The sequence below is a fragment of the Pseudopodoces humilis genome, chromosome 17, assembly GCF_049639895.1.
Source record: "Pseudopodoces humilis isolate 2021_Gansu_Grassland_sample_001 chromosome 17, ASM4963989v1, whole genome shotgun sequence".
Classification (NCBI taxonomy): domain Eukaryota; kingdom Metazoa; phylum Chordata; class Aves; order Passeriformes; family Paridae; genus Pseudopodoces; species Pseudopodoces humilis.
In genome coordinates this window covers 10,079,016-10,101,738 of record NC_142216.1, presented here as the reverse complement: position 1 = coordinate 10,101,738, position 22,723 = coordinate 10,079,016, and the positions used below count along the sequence as shown (strand labels likewise).

The 22,723-nt window shown below is 41.3% G+C and overlaps 1 protein-coding gene across 5 annotated transcripts in view; it reads right to left on the bottom strand.

Moving 5' to 3' along the window:
• FSTL4 (follistatin like 4) overlaps window positions 1-22,723 on the bottom strand; it is a 205,468-nt gene that overhangs the window by 121,178 nt on the left and 61,567 nt on the right. For 4 of the 5 annotated variants that reach the window (XM_005523495.3, XM_088063734.1, XM_088063733.1 and 1 more), the window contains exon 4: window positions 20,933-21,181. The exons of the other annotated variant lie outside the window; for it this stretch is intronic. In XM_005523495.3, the coding sequence (XP_005523552.1) occupies window positions 20,933-21,181 (249 nt within the window). The remainder of the gene's footprint in view (window positions 1-20,932; window positions 21,182-22,723) is intronic. 5 annotated transcript variants of the gene reach the window in all.

Here is a 22,723-nt window from a genome sequence, read left to right as displayed (position 1 = left end):
GAAGCTGTGGATACCCCATCCCTTGAACAGAACCAGGCCAGGCTGGGTGGGGCTTGGAGCCACATGGTCTAGTGAAAGGTGTTCAAGCCCATAGAAGAGGGGGTGGAACTAGATGTTCTTTGAGGTCCTTTCCAACCCAAACCATTCTAGAATTCTCTGTATCTGGCCACTGAGAACCACAAACCAAGGTCACAGAACTTAAGTCCCACCTCCCTGCACAGAGCACAGCACAAGTTACTAAGGGACTATTGTTTCCAAGTTGTTCCTTGCACTGGTATCTCCCCTGGAAAACCAGAGATAAAAAAGCTGATAAGGATATGGTTTCCTTATCAGTGTGTGCATTACCCTGTGCCTGCAAGGAGCCAGCTATTGCTTTGTTTTCCACTTAATTCGGAGATATTATCAACAACTTAATATATTTGTGGCATCAGAAAACAACCGAGGGTCAGCCAGGGCTAACACTTAGCCTCTTCCATTGATTATCTATTCATGGGATTGTAAAGAGAAAGTCACACAGACAGGAAGGGAGAGCACTTCTCTGGATGTGATTAGAAATATGTTGTTTTCAAAATGACTATAAAACTGAACAGCAAGAGAAGACTGTACTTGATCAAAGAAATAAAGAAAAGCTACTGTGGCCATTCCTTCTGTGTTTCGGAACTCACTTTATTCATAACAACCCACACTTTCTCCAGAGATTATGCACACAGGCTTTACACATGCTCAATTCAGATAATCTGGAGAGATCTTTCTTAAAAATAAATCCAACCCAAGATTTTTTTCGGAGTTTTCCATTCAATGAAAGCAGCTGCGGGTTGGCACCACACAAAGTACATGAACAGCTGCCCCCCTCCTCAAAGACAGCACAAAATTCACAATACTGAAAGCAAAGTTGAGTTAAAACAGTGTTCCTTGAAAGATGCATCATATTCATGAGACAGAAAATTTCCTCATAGGGAGGGTTGGTCAGCCTTGAACAGGCTGCCCAGGGCAGTGGTGGAGTCACCATTCCTGGAGGCATTTAACAGATGTGTGGCACTTGGGTCTTGGTTTAGTGGTAGGCTTGCCAGTGGCAGTGCTGGGTTAATGGCTGGACTTGGTGATCTTGGAGGGCTTTTCCAACCTCAGCAACTTTATGAAGTAACACAACATTCCAACCTTAGGCAGCAAAGGACACCTAGGAATAGGATGCATCTTCATCTCTCTTTAAAGAATACATGCAAGAGGGTCCAAAAAACAAACAAAAAAAAAACCCACAAAAAACCACCCCCCACCCCACCCCCCAAAAAAAAAAAAAAAAAATAGGAGTTTGGCATACAAACCTATGTGCTTTACCAAGGGAATTCCCCACAATGAATTTATGTCACACTGGTGCAAATTAAAGGCAAACTGTTCTCTAAACATTCACTCTCCAGCCCTGGTCACATCCTGGCATCTCCTGTTCCAGGGGGGTTAAGCTGAAGACTGGAAAGTGTTTTCTCTTGCTAACTTTCCCCTGGCAATCCAAGCAACAAGGCTTCCTGAGGTAAATGATACACTTCAGCTGCTTATATCGCTTTCCCATTTTCAGATCTCAAATCAGATTTGGGCACTGTTTTCATTATCAGCACAGGAAAGTGTCTGAGTGATTCCCATCCCAAATCCATCAGGACATGTGTCACTCCTCCCTAGTGCAGTGACACATGCTGTGGGTATGCAGGCTGCTGCTCCAAGCATTTCATCTATTTCTGCCTCTGGGTTGCTTCAAATGAAAAAATATTCTGTGCACAAATGGTGCATTGCTGTGTGCAGAGCTGTCAGTTGTATTTATTTCACAAGCAGTTTAAGACATGACATGAACTGCACTGCTGGTAAGATTTTACTACAACCTATCAAAGACTTAAGCAGACACCATCTATAACTACTCGCTTTCATCCTCACCCCCACTGACTCACACTCCCTGTTCCAGCAGCGAGCACAGCCACAGCTTCCAAATCCCCCCTCTGTCTGCAGAGCCATTATTTGGGCACTGATAGAAACAAAAACTCACCAGGAGAAACCCAAACTTGTGATGATCGGTCAGCAAATCCAGGAGGAGTTTTCACTGCACAGGGGACACCAAACCCAAACCCACGCCCTGCATGTTACCACGTGGTAACCTGTGACTACTGGAAGAATAACAGATATGTCAACCTGAGGAAGTACTAAAGTGTCCACAAGAATTTGGGAACAGCTACTAGGACCCATCTGTGTACTGGAAAGCCAAGGGCTCCCCAGACTCACTCCTGCCAAGTAATTCCATTTTAATAGAGGTTGATTTGGGATAAGCCTGCAGAATCAAATGGTAAAGCTCTGCTGTTATACTAAGGCTTACAGAGATATTAGGAATTATCAGTACTCTGTCTGAGCTCACTGGGCACATGGCATTGATTTTCAGGGCAAAATATGATACATCAGTTACTTTTTTCAGGCTTCAGGGACGTGGGGTGAAAAACCCAAGGGCTCCTCCATGAGCATCAGCCTAGAGCACTGGCCTGCAGCTTGGTTTGCTGGAGCTGTACTCCTACTCCAAATGTTAGGAAAACACTTAGCAAAAGTGTTTTAGCTTAGGCTATGACCCCAGCAATTTCTCAGGACATCAAATATCAACAAGTCCTCAGAAGAACCAGGAAAAACCACCTTCAGCTGTGGCTTTCAGCTGAGGGGTATGAGCAATTAAACCAGAATCCATTAAAATGATGAGACATTAGACAGAGTACACGACGCTGTAGAATTACTTTGTATTAAGAATGTATTTTGCTATTTCTACATGTGAATCCAGTCTGAAAATAAATATTTATTTATTTAATATTAAGGGATTCAGATGGTGTTTCAAAGCAGCTCCTTAAAAATGTAAATTTGCCTGCAAGATATGAGGATACATTTTACACAAACATATTCGCATTTCATTTGCTAAGTTCCATTTGCATTGGCTATTTCACATATTTACTGCAGTACAATTGTAAACCTACATCCTTACAGTATGTAAATATTTACTTATTCATATTGCCTCCTTCCCCTCTTACTCTACCATGTCTTTAAAACATGTGCTCAAACGCAGCAGTTGAGATTCCTGTGGGGTTTATTCATATCCAAGAGATAATGGGCATGGAAAGGATACAGTCCTCCTGAGGAAGAATGAAAGCATCATCTTCTGTAACACCCCACTCTCGCTCTGCATGTCTCCAGCATGTGTGAGAATTCTGTGCTCCCTGAGCATGTGCCTTTTTGCACGAGACAGGCAGATTTTGATGTCAGTCAGCACAGGAGATTTCCCAGCACCCGACAGATGAACTCTGGGTTTCCCCACGCACACTGCTCCTGAGGCTCCCCACAGACCTGCTGCTTTCAACACCAGCCACACATCTGCTGCTGCTGCTTGCTGAGCACGGACAAATTCAGCTGTGCTGAGCCTGGCAAGGAGCTTTGCTTCCAGTTGAGATGCCTTCAATTGCTTTTCACATCACAGATTTCCTGTTGCTCCACAATCAGCACATCTCTGCTGTTAAGCTCTCCCAGAAAAAACTCCAGCATCTTGAGTTACAGAAAAAAATTTTTAAAAAGCATGGTGAAGATGGGGAAGAGAAGAAGTGAGGAGGGAAGAGAAGAGGGAAAAGAAGGAATCAACCAAGCCACTCTTCCTTCTCTCCTCCAAGCATCTTGGATACACCTTCTTGTACATAATTTCTGTAGATGTACAAGCCATCTCTAAAGGATCCAAAGTGACCTTAGACACTTGTGGTGCATGGTCTGTGGGGGTTCTGCCCAAACTATGTGTGGTTTGGAACTGGAATAAGCAGTTGCACACACATTGCACTAAATGGTATTACTTTACATCCAGTCTTTATATTACTCTGATTTCCTACCTGGAAACTTCTACTCAGTAAATGTAAGTTCAGGGTTTTGGAGGTTGTTTCCAACAGATGGCAGAAAATTGGGAAAAGTGCCAGCTTTTCCTTTGCAAAAGCTGGCTGCTAAAGCTTCGAAAGACAGCTCTGAGCATTGCTGCTTGCAACTGTCACAGCAAGAAATTCCACAAAAGGTACATAAAGGGGGTTATTGAAGCATGCAAGCTTTGGAACTCACTGAGGAAAACGTGCATACTTTTAAAAACAACAAATAAGATGGTTTTAAGTTGCAAAATTCACAGAGCTAGTTTGCAATGCTCACCTGCAGCTTTTAGAAGCTTTTTCATGAAAGGAGAATGTGCCTCCTTCTATTCTTCTGCCTCCCTTGTCTTGTAGGGAAATTTTGATTTTTAACTTAAGAAGAGCAGTAGTGCCTCAAAGACCACAGCAAAGCACAGGATGCTAAAAAAGTGGCAAAAAGAAAAAAAAAAAAAAGTGGAGATGGGGAAAAGAGGTCAATGAGGTAGGAGGAAAGCACAGGTTTTCCATGGTGAGCAGCAGGCCAGAATCCCACCTGCTGACCAAGCTGCTAAATCCTTGCCACCTGTCTGCTTACATAACGCTTCCTCCAGCTTATATCTAACAGCTTGAAAACTGGTATAGAACATCAAAGTCTAAATCAGTGCTTCATGCTGACACACCATATGTCAGCATGTACTTAGGCAGTCACCAGAAGTGTTAACAGCAATTATTTAAAAATTTTTAGTTTATTCATACAGAGAATTCCTTCTTGCATTGGCTCAAATCCTCCAAGACATTTTTTTTTATGAGCTGCAGTTTCCCTCAATTTTCAACCTGATTTTGTGGTCTTTAACTATTTTAATTTAATTTTGGTTGAAAACAATGTACTTTATTACTGAGGTACTCATTTACTGTGCTGTTTTTAGGGGAAATTACTTAATGAAACTAAAATGAAAAGCATTTCCTCCCAAGCATGGCACCTTTTCACTGTTCTCATGTTTCTGCAGAAGTAAGAAGACTGTCCTGTCTCCTGATGCTGCTGTTTAGAACATCTGACCACCACAGCTGGGAACAGCATCCACAGAAAACCAGTAAAAAAGCCCTTGGTGCATTTAGGCCTTTCACCTGAGAGCCAGGTGGAAAAAAAGCTGCACAGAAGCTGCTGTGTTCATTGTGTAAAGTCTCCACCACTCAGCTTGATGCTTTTAAGTCAATTGCTAAAGGAAAAAAATTACAGTGCATAAATCCACACAAGGAATTGAAAATAAAAATAAGGGAGCAGAAGGGAGAGCCCATTCCCACAGGCTTTTCTCCAGTGGCACAGGCAGACCTGGGGAGCTGCAGTCAGCATGGACACAGGCTCTCCCTTGGATGAAGACAGCATAAATAAAGAAAAGGTAATTAGAGTAATCAAGTAGGGAACGATTTAGCAGCTAATTAAAATACCAAACTAATCACAATTTCTTCAAAACAGTCTAGTAAAAATGGGTCAATAACACCCAAAAAGAAAAGAAATAGCCTGTTTTGTCTTTATTTGGTGCCTTGCACTGCACACCTAATGCCACCTGCCTGCCAGGGTATCCATGTCACAGCCAGATCCCTGAACTGGATCCTGGATCCCCCAGACCAAAATTTCAGACCAGTCTTGCATCAAAACTGCTGATCCCTCATCACACAAATAATATACAGAAAAGTATAAATCAGCCTAAAACAAGAGAGCATGGCAGTTCTCCTCCCTGCTTCACACTAACAAAATTGACTTTTCCATTTGTCTGCACCTTTTGCTGTACGGAGCAGCAGTGCAGGACTGGAGCAGAAGAAGGTTTTATAGAAGCCAGTGGGAGCAGGGAGCCACAGTGGCACTGGCTTCACAAAAACCTGCTTGTGTCATCTGTCATCCTTCCAGCTCCTCAGTGCTTTTAAAACTTGAGGAGAATTCAGAGTACTGAAAGGCACAGAGAGAAAAATACTCCTTCCAGTTTCTATCTGTACTGAATTCCTACAAACAGCCCTTATTGACAAAAAAGCTCTTTCCATCATGCTTTCTTCATCAAAGATAACTGTAAACTAATGGTGGAAATACAACAGCAATAAATCAATAGCTGATATTTTACTTGCCCTGTGCTTTTTGTTATGAAATATTTGGGGGGTTGTTTTTTCCTACTCTAACAAGCATCAAGCCAAATGCAATAATGAAGGAAATTTAAGACCAACATCTTCCAAAATGCTTGGGAGTTTCCTCACATAGAATCACTGAATCATTAAGGCTGGAAAAGACCTCCAAGATCACTGCACAATATTTACTATTCATGTCAGACTAGAAGATTATCTTTTTTTGTGTTGAACTTTTTAAAAAATATGAACTTAAGTGTTAACATGTATCTTAGAAAAATGCACTTCACGCAGTATAGAAAGGCAGAACTTACCAGAGAAACTAATTAATAAATAAAGCTCCTGTTTACTCAGTATTTGAACTGTCTCAAGAGGGATAAACCTCACCTGGCTTGGCTTTAGACAGCAGCTGCTCACTCAAAAGTTCATACAAACCAAGACTGTTAGAACATTACTTCTACTAGACTGCTAAGTATTTTCTTCAACACGCTAAATTAGATTATTTTTTTACCTTTCTTTGAACAAGTATTTTAGAAGGTTTTCCAACTCCATTATTCAAAAGCCAGGACAGTCCTGCCAAAGGATACAATGAGCAACAGCCATCTGCAATGCTGGAATATAATTTCCAATGCCCTTAAAAATGCTCTTCCTGCATTTTAATTAAATATTGGTATTTATTTTTTGAAAACAACAAACATGCATAATCCTATTCCCAACTTCCTTTGGATTTATTGATTGCAAATGCCTGTTGCCATCAGGCACATTTCAGAATTTGGGTAAAGCCACTGTAGGTTTTTTACACTTCAGGATACAGCTGAGGAAGACCCTGAGCCACCTGATCCTTTCACTGCTGATGCTCTCCTCTGTCCTGCACTGATTTTTAAGCCCCAGTTTCCATTTGCAGTTTATCTTTCCTGACTGGCACTCCAGCAGCAATGCTCAGCTCTGTGTCCTGACTGACCAGCCCCTTTACACAGACACTGAAATATGGCTAAAAAGATCTGTCAGGATTGCTGCACTTCTCGGGGGCTGACTCCCGTTTGTGCTTGGTTAGGAAATTCCCTTAAAGAGCATGGCAGCCTCCTGCCTGACACTGGGAATATGGAAATGTCTGCTGAGTTACCAAAAGGAGGAGAAAATTAAAATAACAAACAAATGCAGAAAACCACAGAAGCTTAAAAAAAATCAGGAACTATGATACCCCATTCAATTATCCTATAAATAGCCTATACTTTATCCTATACGATGATTTCACATTCCCAGGTCAAACATTTCATGAAGCATTTTGCAAATGTGGCTCCAGGCTGTTTTCTGATCCAACAAACATTATGAGATGATGTGAATGAAATGTCAGTAAACAGGTTAAAGATATCTGGAGATGCAGTAATTCTACCCAATTACTTTGAAATGTCAGAGTTATCCAGCTCCTTGTTGGGGACGATGGCTTTCTCTGGAGCTTTTCCAAGGAGGAGGAAGACAAGATTTGGGGATTCAATACTGCTTCTTTTCTAAATATTGTTAGCATTTTATGTATGTTAGCGTCAGTAAAAATAAGTTATCTTCATGATACTCAGTTATTCCAAAAGAACACTTGCCACTGGGAACCTAACTTCAGAAGGATAGCATTTCCTGAGCTCAGGTTACCAAAGACTTTCACTTGTGTGAACAAGGCAGTACAGATGAGATGCCAGTACAAACTAGATCCACATTCATGGGTGTAAAAGTATCAAACAGGATAATGAAGCATTTCTTTAATACTTCTCCAATTCTTCATCTTCTATGAAGGTGACTGCAAGGAAGTGTTAAGTAGATAAATGCACAAAGATTGAAAAGACAACAGAGAATAAAAAAAAGAGATGTCTGTTCATATAACATTATGAAAAACACCTCAGCCCAGTGCAGAAAATAAATTTAAAAAAAAATTTTAAAAAGATACAGTGTTTCTGAGAAGATAAAAAGAAGCAATTTGAAGAAATTCAATCTATTAGGAAATTGCCATCAATTTCAGAAAGTGGTGAAATGTGGCTTCAAAAAAAAACCACCTGCCAAAAATCCCATCAGACCAGAAAGAGGATGGATTTGTGAGAAAACTGCTCAGGAGGGCAAGGCTACAATAATTTTCCTGGGCTGGTTGTAGCTGGAGCACCCCTGTGCACTGTCTGTGCCACCTTTAGCAAAGGAAAACAAAGCATTTCTGTTTTAAAAGAGCCAAAGGAATTAGCTTTAAATGACAAGCCCGCAACAGCAGCCTGCAACCTGTTCACATTTCTAAAGTGAGCCCAGAGTAACTGCACTCCAATTTTCCCCAACTCATTATGTAAAATAAAAGCTGGCTGAAAGCCAGTGTGGGGCCACCAAATGCCTTCATTAGCTTTCAATTCTGCTCCAGTAAAAATGCAGCCAAAATCTCCTGGGCTCAGAGAGGCTGAAAATTTAGCCTTAACAGCCTTTTACTTCCTCAACACTGTACAGCTTCAGCAAGATTTTCTGACAGTTAGTTTGGACCTAACAGGCCATTTCCCCATTAACACAAAATACAATGTGTCCAGGAGTATTAAGCATTTTCCACAAGGCCCTGTTTTACAGTCACTCCAAGAATGACAATGCCAAATTATGTATCTAAGACAGATGTTTTCCAAATGTGCTGAGCACCTCACTTAAATGTTGGATGCAGAGTTCTTCCAGAATGCTGTAAGGGTTGCACCAGCTGCATTTAGATAGACCAACTCCTGAGTTTCTGTTTATGGGAAACTATTCCTAAGAAAAAACGCTCAAGAAAATGGGCACATCCTGCACGTGCCTATGGGAGGGTGAAGGATTGAGTCTGATGGTAACCAGTGAAGGGAACAAATGTGAAAGGGATGGGAAGCTGGGAATAGAGAGGTGCAGTGCAGAGCACGAATTCACAGAATCATCATAAAATGGTTTGGACCAAAAGGGACATTAAAGCACATTTCATCCAGTTCCAACATCCTGCCAATGAGCAAGGACACCTTCCCAGGCTGCTCCAAGCCCTGTTCAACCTGGCCTTGAATGCTTCCAGGGACAGGGCCACCACAGCTTCTCTGTGCAACCTGTGCCAGGGCCTTACCACCCTCACAGGGAAGAACTTCTTCTGAAAAACCAATGTCTGCCTTCACTGATAGCATTAATCCACAGGAAAGAGCAGCTCCTTCACCACACACTACTGTGTGTCTGTACAGCTTAAACAATGGAGTGTTTGAGACAGAGATGGTGCTCCACTCTGAGGGGACCAAAGTCTTTCCCCTCCCTTCCAGACCTGCCCAGAAGCACCTGAACCATGTAACACCCACCCCACAGCCTCACAGTGCCACAGCCTCACAGTGCCACAGCCCTAGCACAGCTCACAGCGAGTTCACAGCACTTGGAGTCCTTGAGCTGATAGGTATTCATGCCACTTCATTTTTTTTTTCCTAGTTATTCTAGAATTCAAATATAGATACTTGAACACTGGCCATATGAAAACAGCACTGCAGCAATTTTATTTTAAGACTATTTTACAACTCAAGCCACAAGAATGCAGCAGAACCCAGAGTACAGTTACTCTTCAAAAACTTACACATTACATGGGACATGCCAACTAAAAAATCTGTATTTCTAAATCTTTTCCTCAGCACAGCTTTGATCCAAAAAACAGACCAAATATCAGAGATTCCTGCAAACCCTCAAGAGATGCTGCTATTGCTTCCAGTTTATCTGCAAGGCACCCAGGTGCTGTGCCAACAGAGAGCTGCACATGGGTGATCCAGCTATCTGTCAGTCTTTATTCAGAGACAGAACTCTTTACACCAGTTTACTCATGGGCAGGTTATGAGAATCACATTTCCAAACAAGATTTGCTTTAATTGGCTATGCTGGTCCTCCCAGAGAAGTGTTAAGATTGGGCTTGGATAATGCTCCCCAGCAAGTAACTGCAAACCCAAAGTTAAATCTGCTGTTCTACAAATATTCATGAACATTTGCTCCCTGGCAACACTCCTGTTAGTAAACCAATTTGCTAAAATACTCATGAATAGCAAACTACAGAGCCATGGATACAGTAAAATGCTTACATGTGACAATACAACTAAATATTCACCACAAATATTTTCACAGTATTTGACTTGCTCTAGATAAAACGAAAAAAAAACCAACCTACAACAATGACTAGCATTCAGCATCACAGAGTCCACTGAAAAACCTCTGGTGAGGAGATTGGCTGGTGTTGGACAAGGATGCCCAAGATTGCCCTTTGCCCTCAGGTTTTTTTGCCCAAGCACTGCAGAGAGACCATAAGTCACCAACATCTCCAAACCTGCCACAAAACCTCTTGGTGAGCTGCTGTGCCAGAACAGGTAAATAAGGATTAATAAATAAAACCCTGATAAAATTTCATATATTATTCTGAAATAATTTGAAAAATAAAATCCCTCTCATTATTTCTGAAAAAACAGCAAAACTCTTTAACTAAATTGCCAGTGTGGCAGACTAAAAGCAATGAATAGGAAAACCCTGACAGATCCTGACAGGAGACTGCAGTCACTTGCAGGAAGAGACAAACTCCATGCACTCCATCCAAACCTCTTCCAGGTGAGCCTTTGTTCAGCCCACCAGGCTATTTGCAGTATGAACAACCCTCATTCAAAAGGTAAATAAAAATGTCTTCCTTTGGACACATCACACCAGTCAACTTTTTACTACAAAGGTTACATTTAAATATTTAAATACTTAGACACATTTCAATTATGAGCTCCCTCTCCATTACAGGGCTTATTCCTTCTCAATTTTTAACTTAAAGAACAGAAGAAACTGAGCTCTGTTTTACTCCAGCACACGGGTTCATTACCATGGGGATATTTTTTTACCACCAAGACCATTATAAGATGAAGAGATTGCAACTGAACTTGTATAATTCCAGTATTTCCTTTCCCTTCCAGAGCCACAAATCCAAACACTGCTCATCTCTTTATGCCAGGACAGCAGCTGGATGTCTTTCAAACCCTGCTGTCCTGCCTGCCAAGGGCAGCAAAATCCCACACTTAAAGGCAGAACACTCATTTCTGGACCACTTCGGACCAAGAAGGCAGCAATTTCATTCCTGCTCAGGCACAAGGATTCTGTGCTCTGTAGCTTTGGCCCAGCATACCCCTTCCTGACCCTTGTTAAAACCTATAGAAAAACCAGCACAAGCCTGTGGATTTTATAGGGACAGGGTACTTAGAGTTGGGATCATTTTAACATGAGTTCTGATGCCTTTTTCTCTGACCTTCAAAAAGTCACCAGCTCTTCTCTAGACTGCAATTCCTCCTCTGTAATGGGTGGATTATTTTTTTGCTGGCATGCAAAGGTGTTGTGAGGTCTAATTCATTAATCTTTGTAAAGGATTCTAGGACACTTTGATGGAAAATGTAAAATATTATCAGTAAAGGCCTTCCATTTAAATCTCACCTGGAAACCTTCCTCTTGCTCCTTAATTTGTGATTGATCCCCACTCAATTAGAGGTAATGGGATTTACATGTAGACTCCAGCAGCAGAGCAGACCCCACAGGAAGGTGCCAGCAGGAGCAGAAGTGCTAATCCACAGGAAGGAGCTGGACAATTGGTGCCTGCACTGCTGAATGCTGCACCCCTGGACTGCCCTGGGACCACCTGAACCAGCTCTGGGCAAAGGGATGGGGCACAGACCCCCCTGCCACCACAGCACCCATTCTTACACAAATCCCCACCCCTACACCAACACCCAGCAAGGACAAGGGGGAATGGCTTCACACTGCCAGAAAGCAGGGTTATATTGGATCTTAGGAAGAAATTCTATGGCTGCCCCATCCCTGGAAGTGTTCAAGGCTGGGCTGGATGGGGCTTAGAGCAACCTGTGGAAGGTGTTCCTGCCATGGAAGGGGTTGGAACTGGATGAACTGGAAGGTCCTCTCCAACCCAAACCAGTCAATGATGAGTCTATGATGCTCCTACACACTGCCCCCCACACCCCCATTCCTACAACTGCACTGATAATTTACTATGTGCCTTACATTTGAAATTAATCTCTATTAATAAGGTTTTTAGCAAGAAAAAAGTTTCTACCCAAAGAGCTTGCAAGCCATGAGCAGATAGAATAAATCTGCAGATCACTCATTACATCCCTATGTCAAGTTTTATTATTTGTGGGAACAGTTCCATTTCAGGCAGGCAAGCAAAGGCAGATAACTTCACCCCTGGCACTCTGTGAGCCCCTGATGAGAGAACAGCTTTAACTCTACATGCAAAAAAAATACCTGGGAAATTACAAAGGGCTTTATCAGTACTCCATGCTGTGGAATGCTCATTTTAACTAGTATTCCCATGACTTCAGGACATCTCTGGCAGGATTCAGCCCTCTCACTCTCAAGTTCTTGCCCTCTAGAAAGAACTGTCTGTTAAATCCTGGCAGAGACAGGCAGGAAGGGAGCGAAGGCTGGGGGATGCTGGACCAGCTTTTTCCTTGCAGCCACCTAATTGAATCTGCAGCAGCCTGTGAATTCAGAATTCCACTTTGCTGGAATTCCAGGCACTCAGAATTCCAATTTACTCCATGGATTTTTATACTGAGCACCCATAAAAATTAGCATTTGTGCTGAATAGCTTTTAATCAGGTATTTTAATCAGTTATTTTTGTCTTTAAAGCACTTGTCTCAGTCTCCCCTAGCCCTAAAATTTATTTCAGCCATTTGTTTTCCTTCATTCTACTTCCAGTGCCCTTTACCATGATCTAACCATCTTAATCTTTAACGCTTATCTCTACCTTTTAACCTTTTCAGTTTTCATTTAAAGCAATCTCTCTATCTCTCTCAGATTTGAAGCTTTTTTATTTATTATGAAATTAGGGTTTTCCCTGGCCCGTGTCTCTCCCCACAGAGCTGGAGGTGATCTATGGAGAGTCCCCTGGCATCAAGCTGCATGTTGCTTCTCAAAAGGTGACTTGTGGGGGCCTTAAGTAAATCAGTGATTTTTCTATTGATTCAATTTATGTAATTTTAGGGAAATAAAACTGACTTCAAAAGTATTACAGTATTTGTTTACTTTCATTTGAAATTACTTGGCATGGTCCAGTATTTCCTTCCACTGGGAAAACTATGGATGTAGACACTTCAAAGAATATTTTAGTTTGGAAAAATACCTTTAAGATAATTGAGTTGAGACAAAAAGCAGATAAACTTTTGAGCATCCAAACTCTTTTCAGGACTGTGAGAGGTTCAGCAATGCAGAAGCTCAGTAAATGTGTCACTTTTTAATCATGACTTTGTCATAGCATGCCACACTTTCCTGGCATTTCCCCAGTTTTACACCACATACAGCATTTTGGAAAATCGCTGATGGAATGGTGAGAGCTAATACTAAATTTAATACACTTAAAAAAGCAAAAACTTTCTAAATGTTTCTTACATAAGGCTCTTCAATATTTAAATATTTTTGGAGCTTCCAAATTAATGTACAATAAGCATGAATGTGACTTGCAAAGAAAAGTGATGTGGATGCAGTGAGTTCAGACTGCCACCAGATCACAACGAGCACGTGTCAGATGCAAAGAGCACACAGAAATAAAAAAAGAAAGAAAACACCCCCTGACATAATGAGTGTTGCAGATAGCAGCAGCAAAGGTGGCACAGGAACTTCCACTGGTAAACACAAACCACCTCCCTGCTTCTCTTCCCACACACTTTAATTTGATCCTCTATTCTCCTCCTCTGCTCCATCCCCCATCACAAGCACTAAGACTGTGCATCAAGAAAAGCTCCATTATCACCTTTCAGCTTTCCTGAAAGCACTGCAGTGGAGGTTTAGCAGACCCAGGCTTGAAGCAGATGCTCCTCACAGCTACCTGCATCTCATTTCCCTGCCCTCAGGAACATGAAATTGAAACTTGGGGTGCTTCAGAGATCACCTCATGCCAATATTGTCTTCCTCCACACCATGGAGATTTAGGCTGAGCTTTTCTATTTTCAACAGGTAAACAGTTCCTCTCATACTTTACGCTCATGGAGGGAGGGCAGCAATTGCTACACAGTGCTGGGTGTTGGCATGGTCCTCCAGCAAGGGAGCCAGGCTGCCCATTCCATTAACCAAGGGCTTCAGTGACTCCAGTTCAACCAGTATATCCTCAGTTACAAGGGGGAAACAAATTAGAAAAATTAATTCTCATTTTTCTTTTTTAAGATGTTAATACTGCTACTGAAATATCCTTAAATTCCTTTTTTCACTAGCTGATACATAATATGAAGCTTTTTGGTTTTATGGAAGATATTATGGTCATACATGTCAAGACTGGAACTGGAGAAGATTAATAGACTGGGCCCTAAATAAGACGAGACAGGTAACAGTCACCAAACAAAACTGTTCATGGGGGTCATGGTCATAAGCAAATGTTACATAATTTCATATTCAGAAAATAAAAAGCCACATCACAGTTACTCCTGCACTCCCCAAATGGCTATTGCCTCAAATTGGAGCTATAAAAACACCAAGAATGCTGGATAGGGATCACATTAGATAACATTACTTTTTCCACTAGCTTCATCCATGGTGTGTGTTCCTCCATTTCAGCTTTACTGACTGGAACTAAAATCTGTCACTGGTCTATGTAGAGTCCCAGCACCAGGGAAACAGATGAATTTTTCACCAAGCAGAAGCAGGTAATGGCCCTGCTGAGAGGATTTCCAGTGGGCATAATTCATCTTTTGATTGACCATGTCATATTCAGTATCCCTTGTGGTATTCTCCCACCTGTGGGATTCATCATTATGGCCATGAGGTCCCCAGCAAAGGTTTTCTATTACTAATATGTAATTAAAGATGTCTTTTTGTTAGACTTCTTTCTGCTATTTTTGATTCCTTTTCTTATGCTTAGACTTTCCCCACTCTTGTTATTGGCATTTAATTTCCAGTGAAAACCCACCTAAACCAGGGAAATTTCACAACTGACTGTTTACCAAGATTTCCCTTCCACAAATTTCAGGAATGTAAGCATTCAATTTTCTCTTAAAATGTAAAATACTTTTCAAGATCTTAAACCTATTTCTAGAAAATTCCCATTACCAAAGCTAGGAGTGGACTAGCAGTCCCCTGTTCGTATCCTCACATAAATCAATGGAATTTCCATAATGTACCCCACAGATTGATGCAGTCTGTTTATTAGGTGTAAAGCTATCAATCACATTTAAGAGCAGTCAGCCTGAAAAGCCAGGTAAAATTGATCCCTCCCCAAAAGACTAAGTGGAGGAAGCTGAAAAGCAGTGTGGGAATAGAAAGGAATCCCTCTGGAATTCAGTTTATTAGGAACTGTACCAGCTCTACTGAGAGCCAACACATTATTTTATATAGCACTTATCTCTCTTTATAACACTTTAAACTCCTAAAATATTTACACTGGACACTGAAATGATCATCAGAGGCTCGACCTCCATGTCAAAGCCCCCAGCCTCCTCCCACAGGGATGAACTGCCTTCCTCCCAGCAGCTCCCTTCCCAGCTCGCTGCCACTGAAGCAGTCTGTCAGCACTGCTGCAAACTTAAATTGGCAAATATTAATTGCCAGCTGGGAAAAGTGCCATTAGTTCACACTCAGATTTTTTCCAGCTGGAAAGACAGAGAGTATTAAATGGAGCAGATTTCCTTCCAGCCTCCACACCAGCAACGGAGCGGGTCTGCCTGTTCTGCGAGCACATAATGAGCAGAACATTCGACACCTTCCCAGAGATGTTTTAAAATGCTGTTCTGTAGAACAAATTATTTCTGGAAGTAACAAAGCACAGAACTAACACATGAACAACAAATGAAGTAGAGAGGAAATAAACCACCACCACCACCTGAGGCTGAATTCAGATCTGTTTGAGATTACTGCAGTGATACAAGCTATCAGCCTGCTTGTTTGGTTTTTTTCCCAGGTTTGTAATTTATTTACATTCAAGCATAGAAAATTTTCTGTCAACATGCAGAAGATTTTCCTTAATTAGAAAAAAAAACTTTTTGAAAACTGGAGGAAAGATAGAGGAGCTGAAAAAAGTCACAAAATCATAAGATTATGGGATGATATGGGCTGGAAGAGGCTTCCATCAAAACATTTAGGTTCAGACAAGGTTGCTCAGGGTTGTTCCCAGAGATGGAGATGGCACCTGGGCAGCCTGTCCCAGCACTCAACCAATCTCCAAGGGAAATTGAAACATCTTGTTTCAGCTGTGCCCTTTGCTTCTCATTCTCTCTCTCCATGAAGATCCAGGTTCCATCCTCTACTACACTGTGCATAAATGTCCTGAGAGAACACCTTGTTTTGGCTCTGCCAATGTGTAAACACACATGTGCACACACACAGCAATCCAGCACACAGGCATGAACACTTCAGAAGCCTTTATATATAAATTCATGGCATGAAATATTGTTCTAAACAACACTGTAAGCCTCAAACCAAACAGTGGGATTGTGTGTGTAATGGAAAGGAGTAAGGGAGGTGGTTTTCCACAGAGATTTCTTATGAAACTCTGTGTTTGTCTATGTACAAAATAAATTTATAAAATTTTAATTTATGGGACAAGAAATGACCTTGTGTAAGGGGAGGGAGGGAGGAAATGGGACTGAAAACCAGACATGAATATGCTTTTATAGCACACCTCTATCCTGTCTCTCTGCATAAAATTCTGTCACATTTCATAAAATTAGAGTTTTGGTAACAAATTGGACTGAATGAACAAAAAAATATATTAAATAATTGGCACAGGTATAGTGTGGAAAGTTCAAGACTTTGGTCAGCTAAGTTGGATTGAATTCATGCCAGAGCACAAACTCAATATGACCACCTGCAGCACAAGCTGGCAAGAAAAATCAAGCTTTTTATAAAAAACCAATCCACCTGGATAAAGAGAGGATGTCAGAACCACAGAAAATAATGAATGAGCTTGGGCAAGCAAAAATGGCTGCCTTCCTCTAGCAATGAATTGGTGATGCACAGGAGCTTTGAGATTGCTGAGAAGGAAGGACAGAAGGATGGACAGAAGGAAAGAATTACTCCTAAATCTTGAAAATGGAAAAGCACATCTCTAAATGGAATTTTTATAATGTATGCAAACTGCTAGGGAAGTGCATTGATCTGATGTTTCTGGAGGAAGAAGGTAAGGGAAGAAAAATTATTGAACTGTGTCTGCACAGCTTTCACTGGCCAAAAATAATGAGAGAAAAGTGAGGGAAGAGACAGAGTGGGTCAAAAGGAAAGAAAAATGAATAGAAGTGGAAAAAAGGGGATTACTGCTATGAAAAAGCAAAGCATAGTCCAAAATACTATATTAAAATGATATAACCTCATTATCCAAGGCATTTATTCCAATAGGAACATTTTCAGGCCAAGTGCTCATTCTGGACATCTGTGGGACAATTGTCATTATGAGCAGAGCTATTTTTCCAGTCTTCATGAGTACTGGGAGAGCTTTTGGTGAAGAAAAACTTTTCTCACCAGTTTGGCACACAGTAAAAGCACTTTTATATTTATGTATTTTCTTGCCCAGTAAAAGTCACTAACACCCCAATCAAGTGACTACAGAAGCTCACAAAATAGTGAAAACACAGAAAATGGAAAAACCCTGCCACATGGTAGAAAAGTCCTAAATAGAACATTTTCCTGTGGGAAAACCAAACTGTATTTCACACCAGGAAAGACAACCAAATCAAGGAGACTGTGAATGCCTATGAGTGGGATTGACATTTCTCCTGAGATCTCTTAGGTTTAGTACTTCTGCTTCACAGTATTTCTCTTGTGACTTCAAACTCCCAAGTGAAGTTTCCCACCTATTAATCATTTGCTTTATCAACTGAGGAAAAGGGACTGCATTTATAGTTTTGTGTATGGGGAACTGTGCTGCAACTGAGGCTGCAGGACAAAGCTTGTGGAGATCACTCCTGCTGAGGTCTCTTGTTGCTTCATTCACATTTCCACTAGATTTTTCAATGTTTTGGACCCTCAGGATTTCAAAGAGCCATTTTATTCCAGGCTGGGCCAAGGAGAAATCAGTCATTTTCCCAGGAAAAAGTTATCCTCTGCTCTTCCTAATTCTATTGCTGTTACAGAATGCAGATTTGGGCTACTGATGTAGCTGACATAGCCCAAATGGAGCAATGCTTCTACTCACACAGAAGTATCTGCTATACTCTAGTATTTACAAAGCACTTCACATCTGATAAATATGCTAAAAGATAAAAAAATCCTTTCCTAAAATAAACAAAAGAAAACAAATCTCTGTTGTTTGCTCTATTATCAGTTTACTGTGGATAGACCTAGCTCAGCCAAAGTAGAATCAGGGTATTTGATCTTTGTCTTACCTTAAGTACATCCAGTTTATCACTGATAACTGGGCAAACTGGCATAGCACACACAAACATCCAGTCTGCAGTGTCCCTCAGCTCTACACAGGAATTTAAGTCTTAATTGAACAAGTAAACAGGGACAATAAAAACATGAAGCAGCCCACTCATTTGTTTGACTGTGCCAAATAATTAAATTATCTACTTGATCAAAAGCAAACAGAAAACATGTGCTTAGTGCTAGATGTACACCTGAACAACCTGGTCTAGCAGAAGGTGTACCTGAGCACAGCAATGGGGTTAGAACAGGTGGCTCATTAAGGTCACTTCCAACCCAAACCATTTTGGGGTTCTGTGATTTTGCACCTCAAAGGTTTTTCCCCAGTCAAAGTCTTATATTCCATGTTACACTTATAATGGTGCTTAAAAACCTCTACCTTAATTGCTGACTGAAAATTTGGATTTAAAAGAAACCACTATCATTCTTGATTTAGAAATAGGAGACTAAAATACCAATAAACAGAAGCAGAGCAATACACAGAAGGTTACTCAGGAACTGCATGGCAGAAAAATGGGCTGAAGCCATGTACTTTTATGGAGTCCCACTCCGTGGGATTATTCCCCACTTAAGATAAACTTTTTTCTGTATGTTATCTCTGCAGACAGAGGTGTGAAGTACATTTTTATTTATTCATGTGAGACCAGAAGTGAGCTTGTTTCTTTCTTCCCTTCCATAAAGCTGTTATTCTGCTGAAAAGCAGATTAAAGCAGTGCTCCCTGGCAAGAGTTCGAGGGTTACTTCAAACTGGGTACACAAAACTCCTACTTTGTGACATCATCTCATGGTGTGTTCAGGGAAGTATTCAAGCATGACATTGTATCATTAGGCATAATACAGCCACTGCAGGGGCTGATTACTGCAATAAAAACTCATTTTCTTTAACACTCTGTGCAATAAGGAGCAAATAAAAACCCAGGTCAGACGCACTGTCATAAAAAGGCAGGTGATGCCAAGAATGAAAAAACTCAAGGACTGTTTTTGGTAGTCAGGGGAAAAAAATTCCCTGAATTGAGTGGGGGGTTCCTAAGTATCTCTGAGATTAAGACATTCCCTTTCTTTGCAAGGTTTCTCACCCTGCAGAGCCCCCCCTGCACCTTACTCAAAGTAGACACTGTTTCCAGCCTGTTCCATACCCCGATCTGACTTGATACCCAGGGGCAGGAGCACAGCAGCTGGAGCAAAGCAGAAGTGTTCTTTTTAGATGTTCCTTTTTAATGTGACAAGCAAAAAATCCCTCTTTGCCTTGATATGCTCATGTACTTGAAATATGCCTTTGGGTGACCCCTTTCCATGATTGAGTTCCTACAAGGTCTATTGATCCTAATTACCTGCTTTGATAAATTTAGAAGCTGCCTGTGACAAGCTAACCCCGGGTTTTCACCTAATCAATGCTCTGACAAGCTGTGTTGTCCTCTCCACAGCCAGATCTTCAAAACAAATGAAACTCTGTAACGCACTGTGAAGCAGCGCCTACACAACGCTGGAAAAATTTCCGTCACAAAAAGACACAAGATCTTCTCCAAGACACAAGAATGGCACTGCTTTTTTTTCTCCAAAGGGTATCACAAGGTCTTATTAATTAAGACTCTTCAAATGGCCTCCTGTTTCTTAAATAGTCTCTTCTAGCATCATTGTTAGCAAAGAAGAACTCACGATGGATAGCTCTGTATACAGCCAATCTCCTTGGGGCTTAAGTGACCCGAATATAAAGGAATTATTTTCATATTTGATCACGTAAATGTCACTGGATATACTTGCAACAACCTACTCAAATCTTCCTGTGGGTGTATAGAGTCATATTTGACAATGAGCTTTCAAGATAAACTCTAGTGAGGCCCTTTATGAGCCCACTCATTAGAGTTACAACTTCTTCCATTCCCTGACATTTTATCACATGGATCCTACTCCTGCAGTTTCCCTTGATGACAGGATGGTACATGGCATACAAAATATTAATGGGAAAGACACGGGACTGGCTTTGGTGCAAAGATGATAATGAAATTTGCTATTGAACCAGTAAAAGAGCTCCAAATGTATGCATCCCACTGGTAACCAGAACTGTCTTTAAAGTTATTTGAAGTCTGTCTCACTCCTTATTTCATTTAAACAGCTCCTTTCCTTTGCCTGTGTAATTTGCCTAACCAGGTTTTCGTTTCTCCATGTTGCAGCATGTTTGTTTATACCATCTACTTTTTCTTAACACCTTTGTCTTGTTCAAAGCCTTTTCAAATGAATTGGATTGTAAAAAGTTATTACACTGGCAGCTAAAGTACTGAGCAGCACAACTGCAGTGCACACAATACATACAGTGATGTTAATTATTTACCAGTTCCCAGTATGATTACATTTTGCATGGTGATAGCACTCAGGGGCTTAATAGCTGCATAAAACATTGTGTATGTTCTCTGCTGTCCTGGAATAAATCATCCCTGAAAAATTTAGCTCTTAGAAATAAAACACAGCATTCAGCCATTTACCAGGATTATGACAAGTAATGAAAACTCTACAGAAACACTTATTTTCAATAAATAATGGGCATTCAACAAAGCCCTACCTTTGAAGAAACAGTCCTTGCTATGGATAATGTAGATTTTCTTCCTCTGCAGACATGAGGCTTGATGCAGCTGACAGTGATTTTCATAGAACCTGCCATCAGATCCACAGACAGGCATGTAGCTGGATTTGCAGTCCTCGACACACCTGCACTCGGGCTGGTTTGTGTCCCTGTTCAGCACACACTTGCTGCCCCGGCCGCAGTACTTCTTCTCACAGGAGGCGTGCAGGCTGTCCTGCCTGTACAGCACTGGGAAGAGCAGAAAATGCCACTGTAAGCCACACTGGCCTCAACAGACCTCACAAGGCTGCTACAGCAGTACAGCCCTGACAGGAGCAACAAGGATTTTGGGGGCAAAATGTGTTGCCCTTTGAACAGCAGCATCTTGAAGAAGGTGCTCGGGCCTGCACTCCCAGAGCTCCGGCTCTCCCTTACCACAACACTGAGCGTGTGCTCAAAGTGCTTTATTGGAAAGTCATGGATGCATGACCCTTTGTTCTTTTAGCTCTTGAAAGCAGAGCCTGGAATAAACCCAGTGAGAGCATTTCAGTGCCCACACTTTGACCATGAGTTACATTCAGAAAGCAATTCCTACACTACTCCAGCCACAAAACTCAGCAAAGCGCCCTAAGTGTCAGCACTCAGCTCCTGCTCATGTTTAGAGTTGAACTCTCACCCTGGGAGCCAGAAGCTCCCACCCAGAAGCAGAATATCCTCCAGGCTAAAATTCACACAGGATTCAAGGAAAGCTCAGAGAAACAACTGCTGAGAGCTTTTGAAAAAATAACGCCCAAGAAAGACTATTACTGAAAGGAATGTTATTGAAGGGAATGGTAAGGGAAAGCGTTAGTCATTGTAAAAACCCTCATCAATATCTATTCCTACACTGAGTAATGACATACAGTGAAAAATATCTATTACTTTTAAGAATTCACTGGATATGATATACTGAGTATTACTGTGCTGTTTGATAATTTTAAAATGGTAAGGAAGCTGCCCTTGTGCTGTAACATTTTCTGCTTATGAAGTTTCCTCACTTCAAGGCTTACAGAGAACATTACTATAATTCATGCAGGACAGGGCACTTCCAAACAAGCCACTACTCAGCAGTAATTAGCATTACACTCAACGAAGAGAGTTTTAGGAAATTAGATTATTCTATGTTAATTGAAGTTCACCAAGTTGAGCATTACAAAGGGGAATTGCAAAAGGCATAATTATACCAGGCATAAGCCTTTCTTTGTGCAAAAACCCACTGCCTGCCTTGCACAGCCTTCCAACAGCCAGAGACTCAGTCTGGACCAGCAAGGTTGTTTGGAAGCAAATCCCTTTTCTGTACATTTACCACATGCAGGTTTGGCTCTTGGAAAGGTTTTGGTGTGTGACAGCTCTCAGAGGATGTTCAAGTGCAAGCACAACTCCAGATGTGCTGCAGCACCCAGTGGAACACATCCTACAGCAACTGGAGTGCCACAACGTCTTCTAAGGTGCACTCAGGGCTTTTCCCTTCAAAGATTTTTCCAGCAGCCAAACAGTTCAGCATAGGAGCACAGACCAGGTCTCATCCATAGCCCTTATCACATGTAAAAGAGATGTGTGAAACATCAGTACCAGCTACTTCAATCCCATTTTACCATGTTAAATTCCCTGCTAACATCAATACAGCCCCTGCCTACCCAGCATTTCATACAAAATGTCCCAGTGCTAAAGTTCCATTGCATCTGCTTGTGGTCATGGGGTTAAAAGCATATGCACAGAGACAAGCAAGAGTTTCTAACAAATACCCAATTT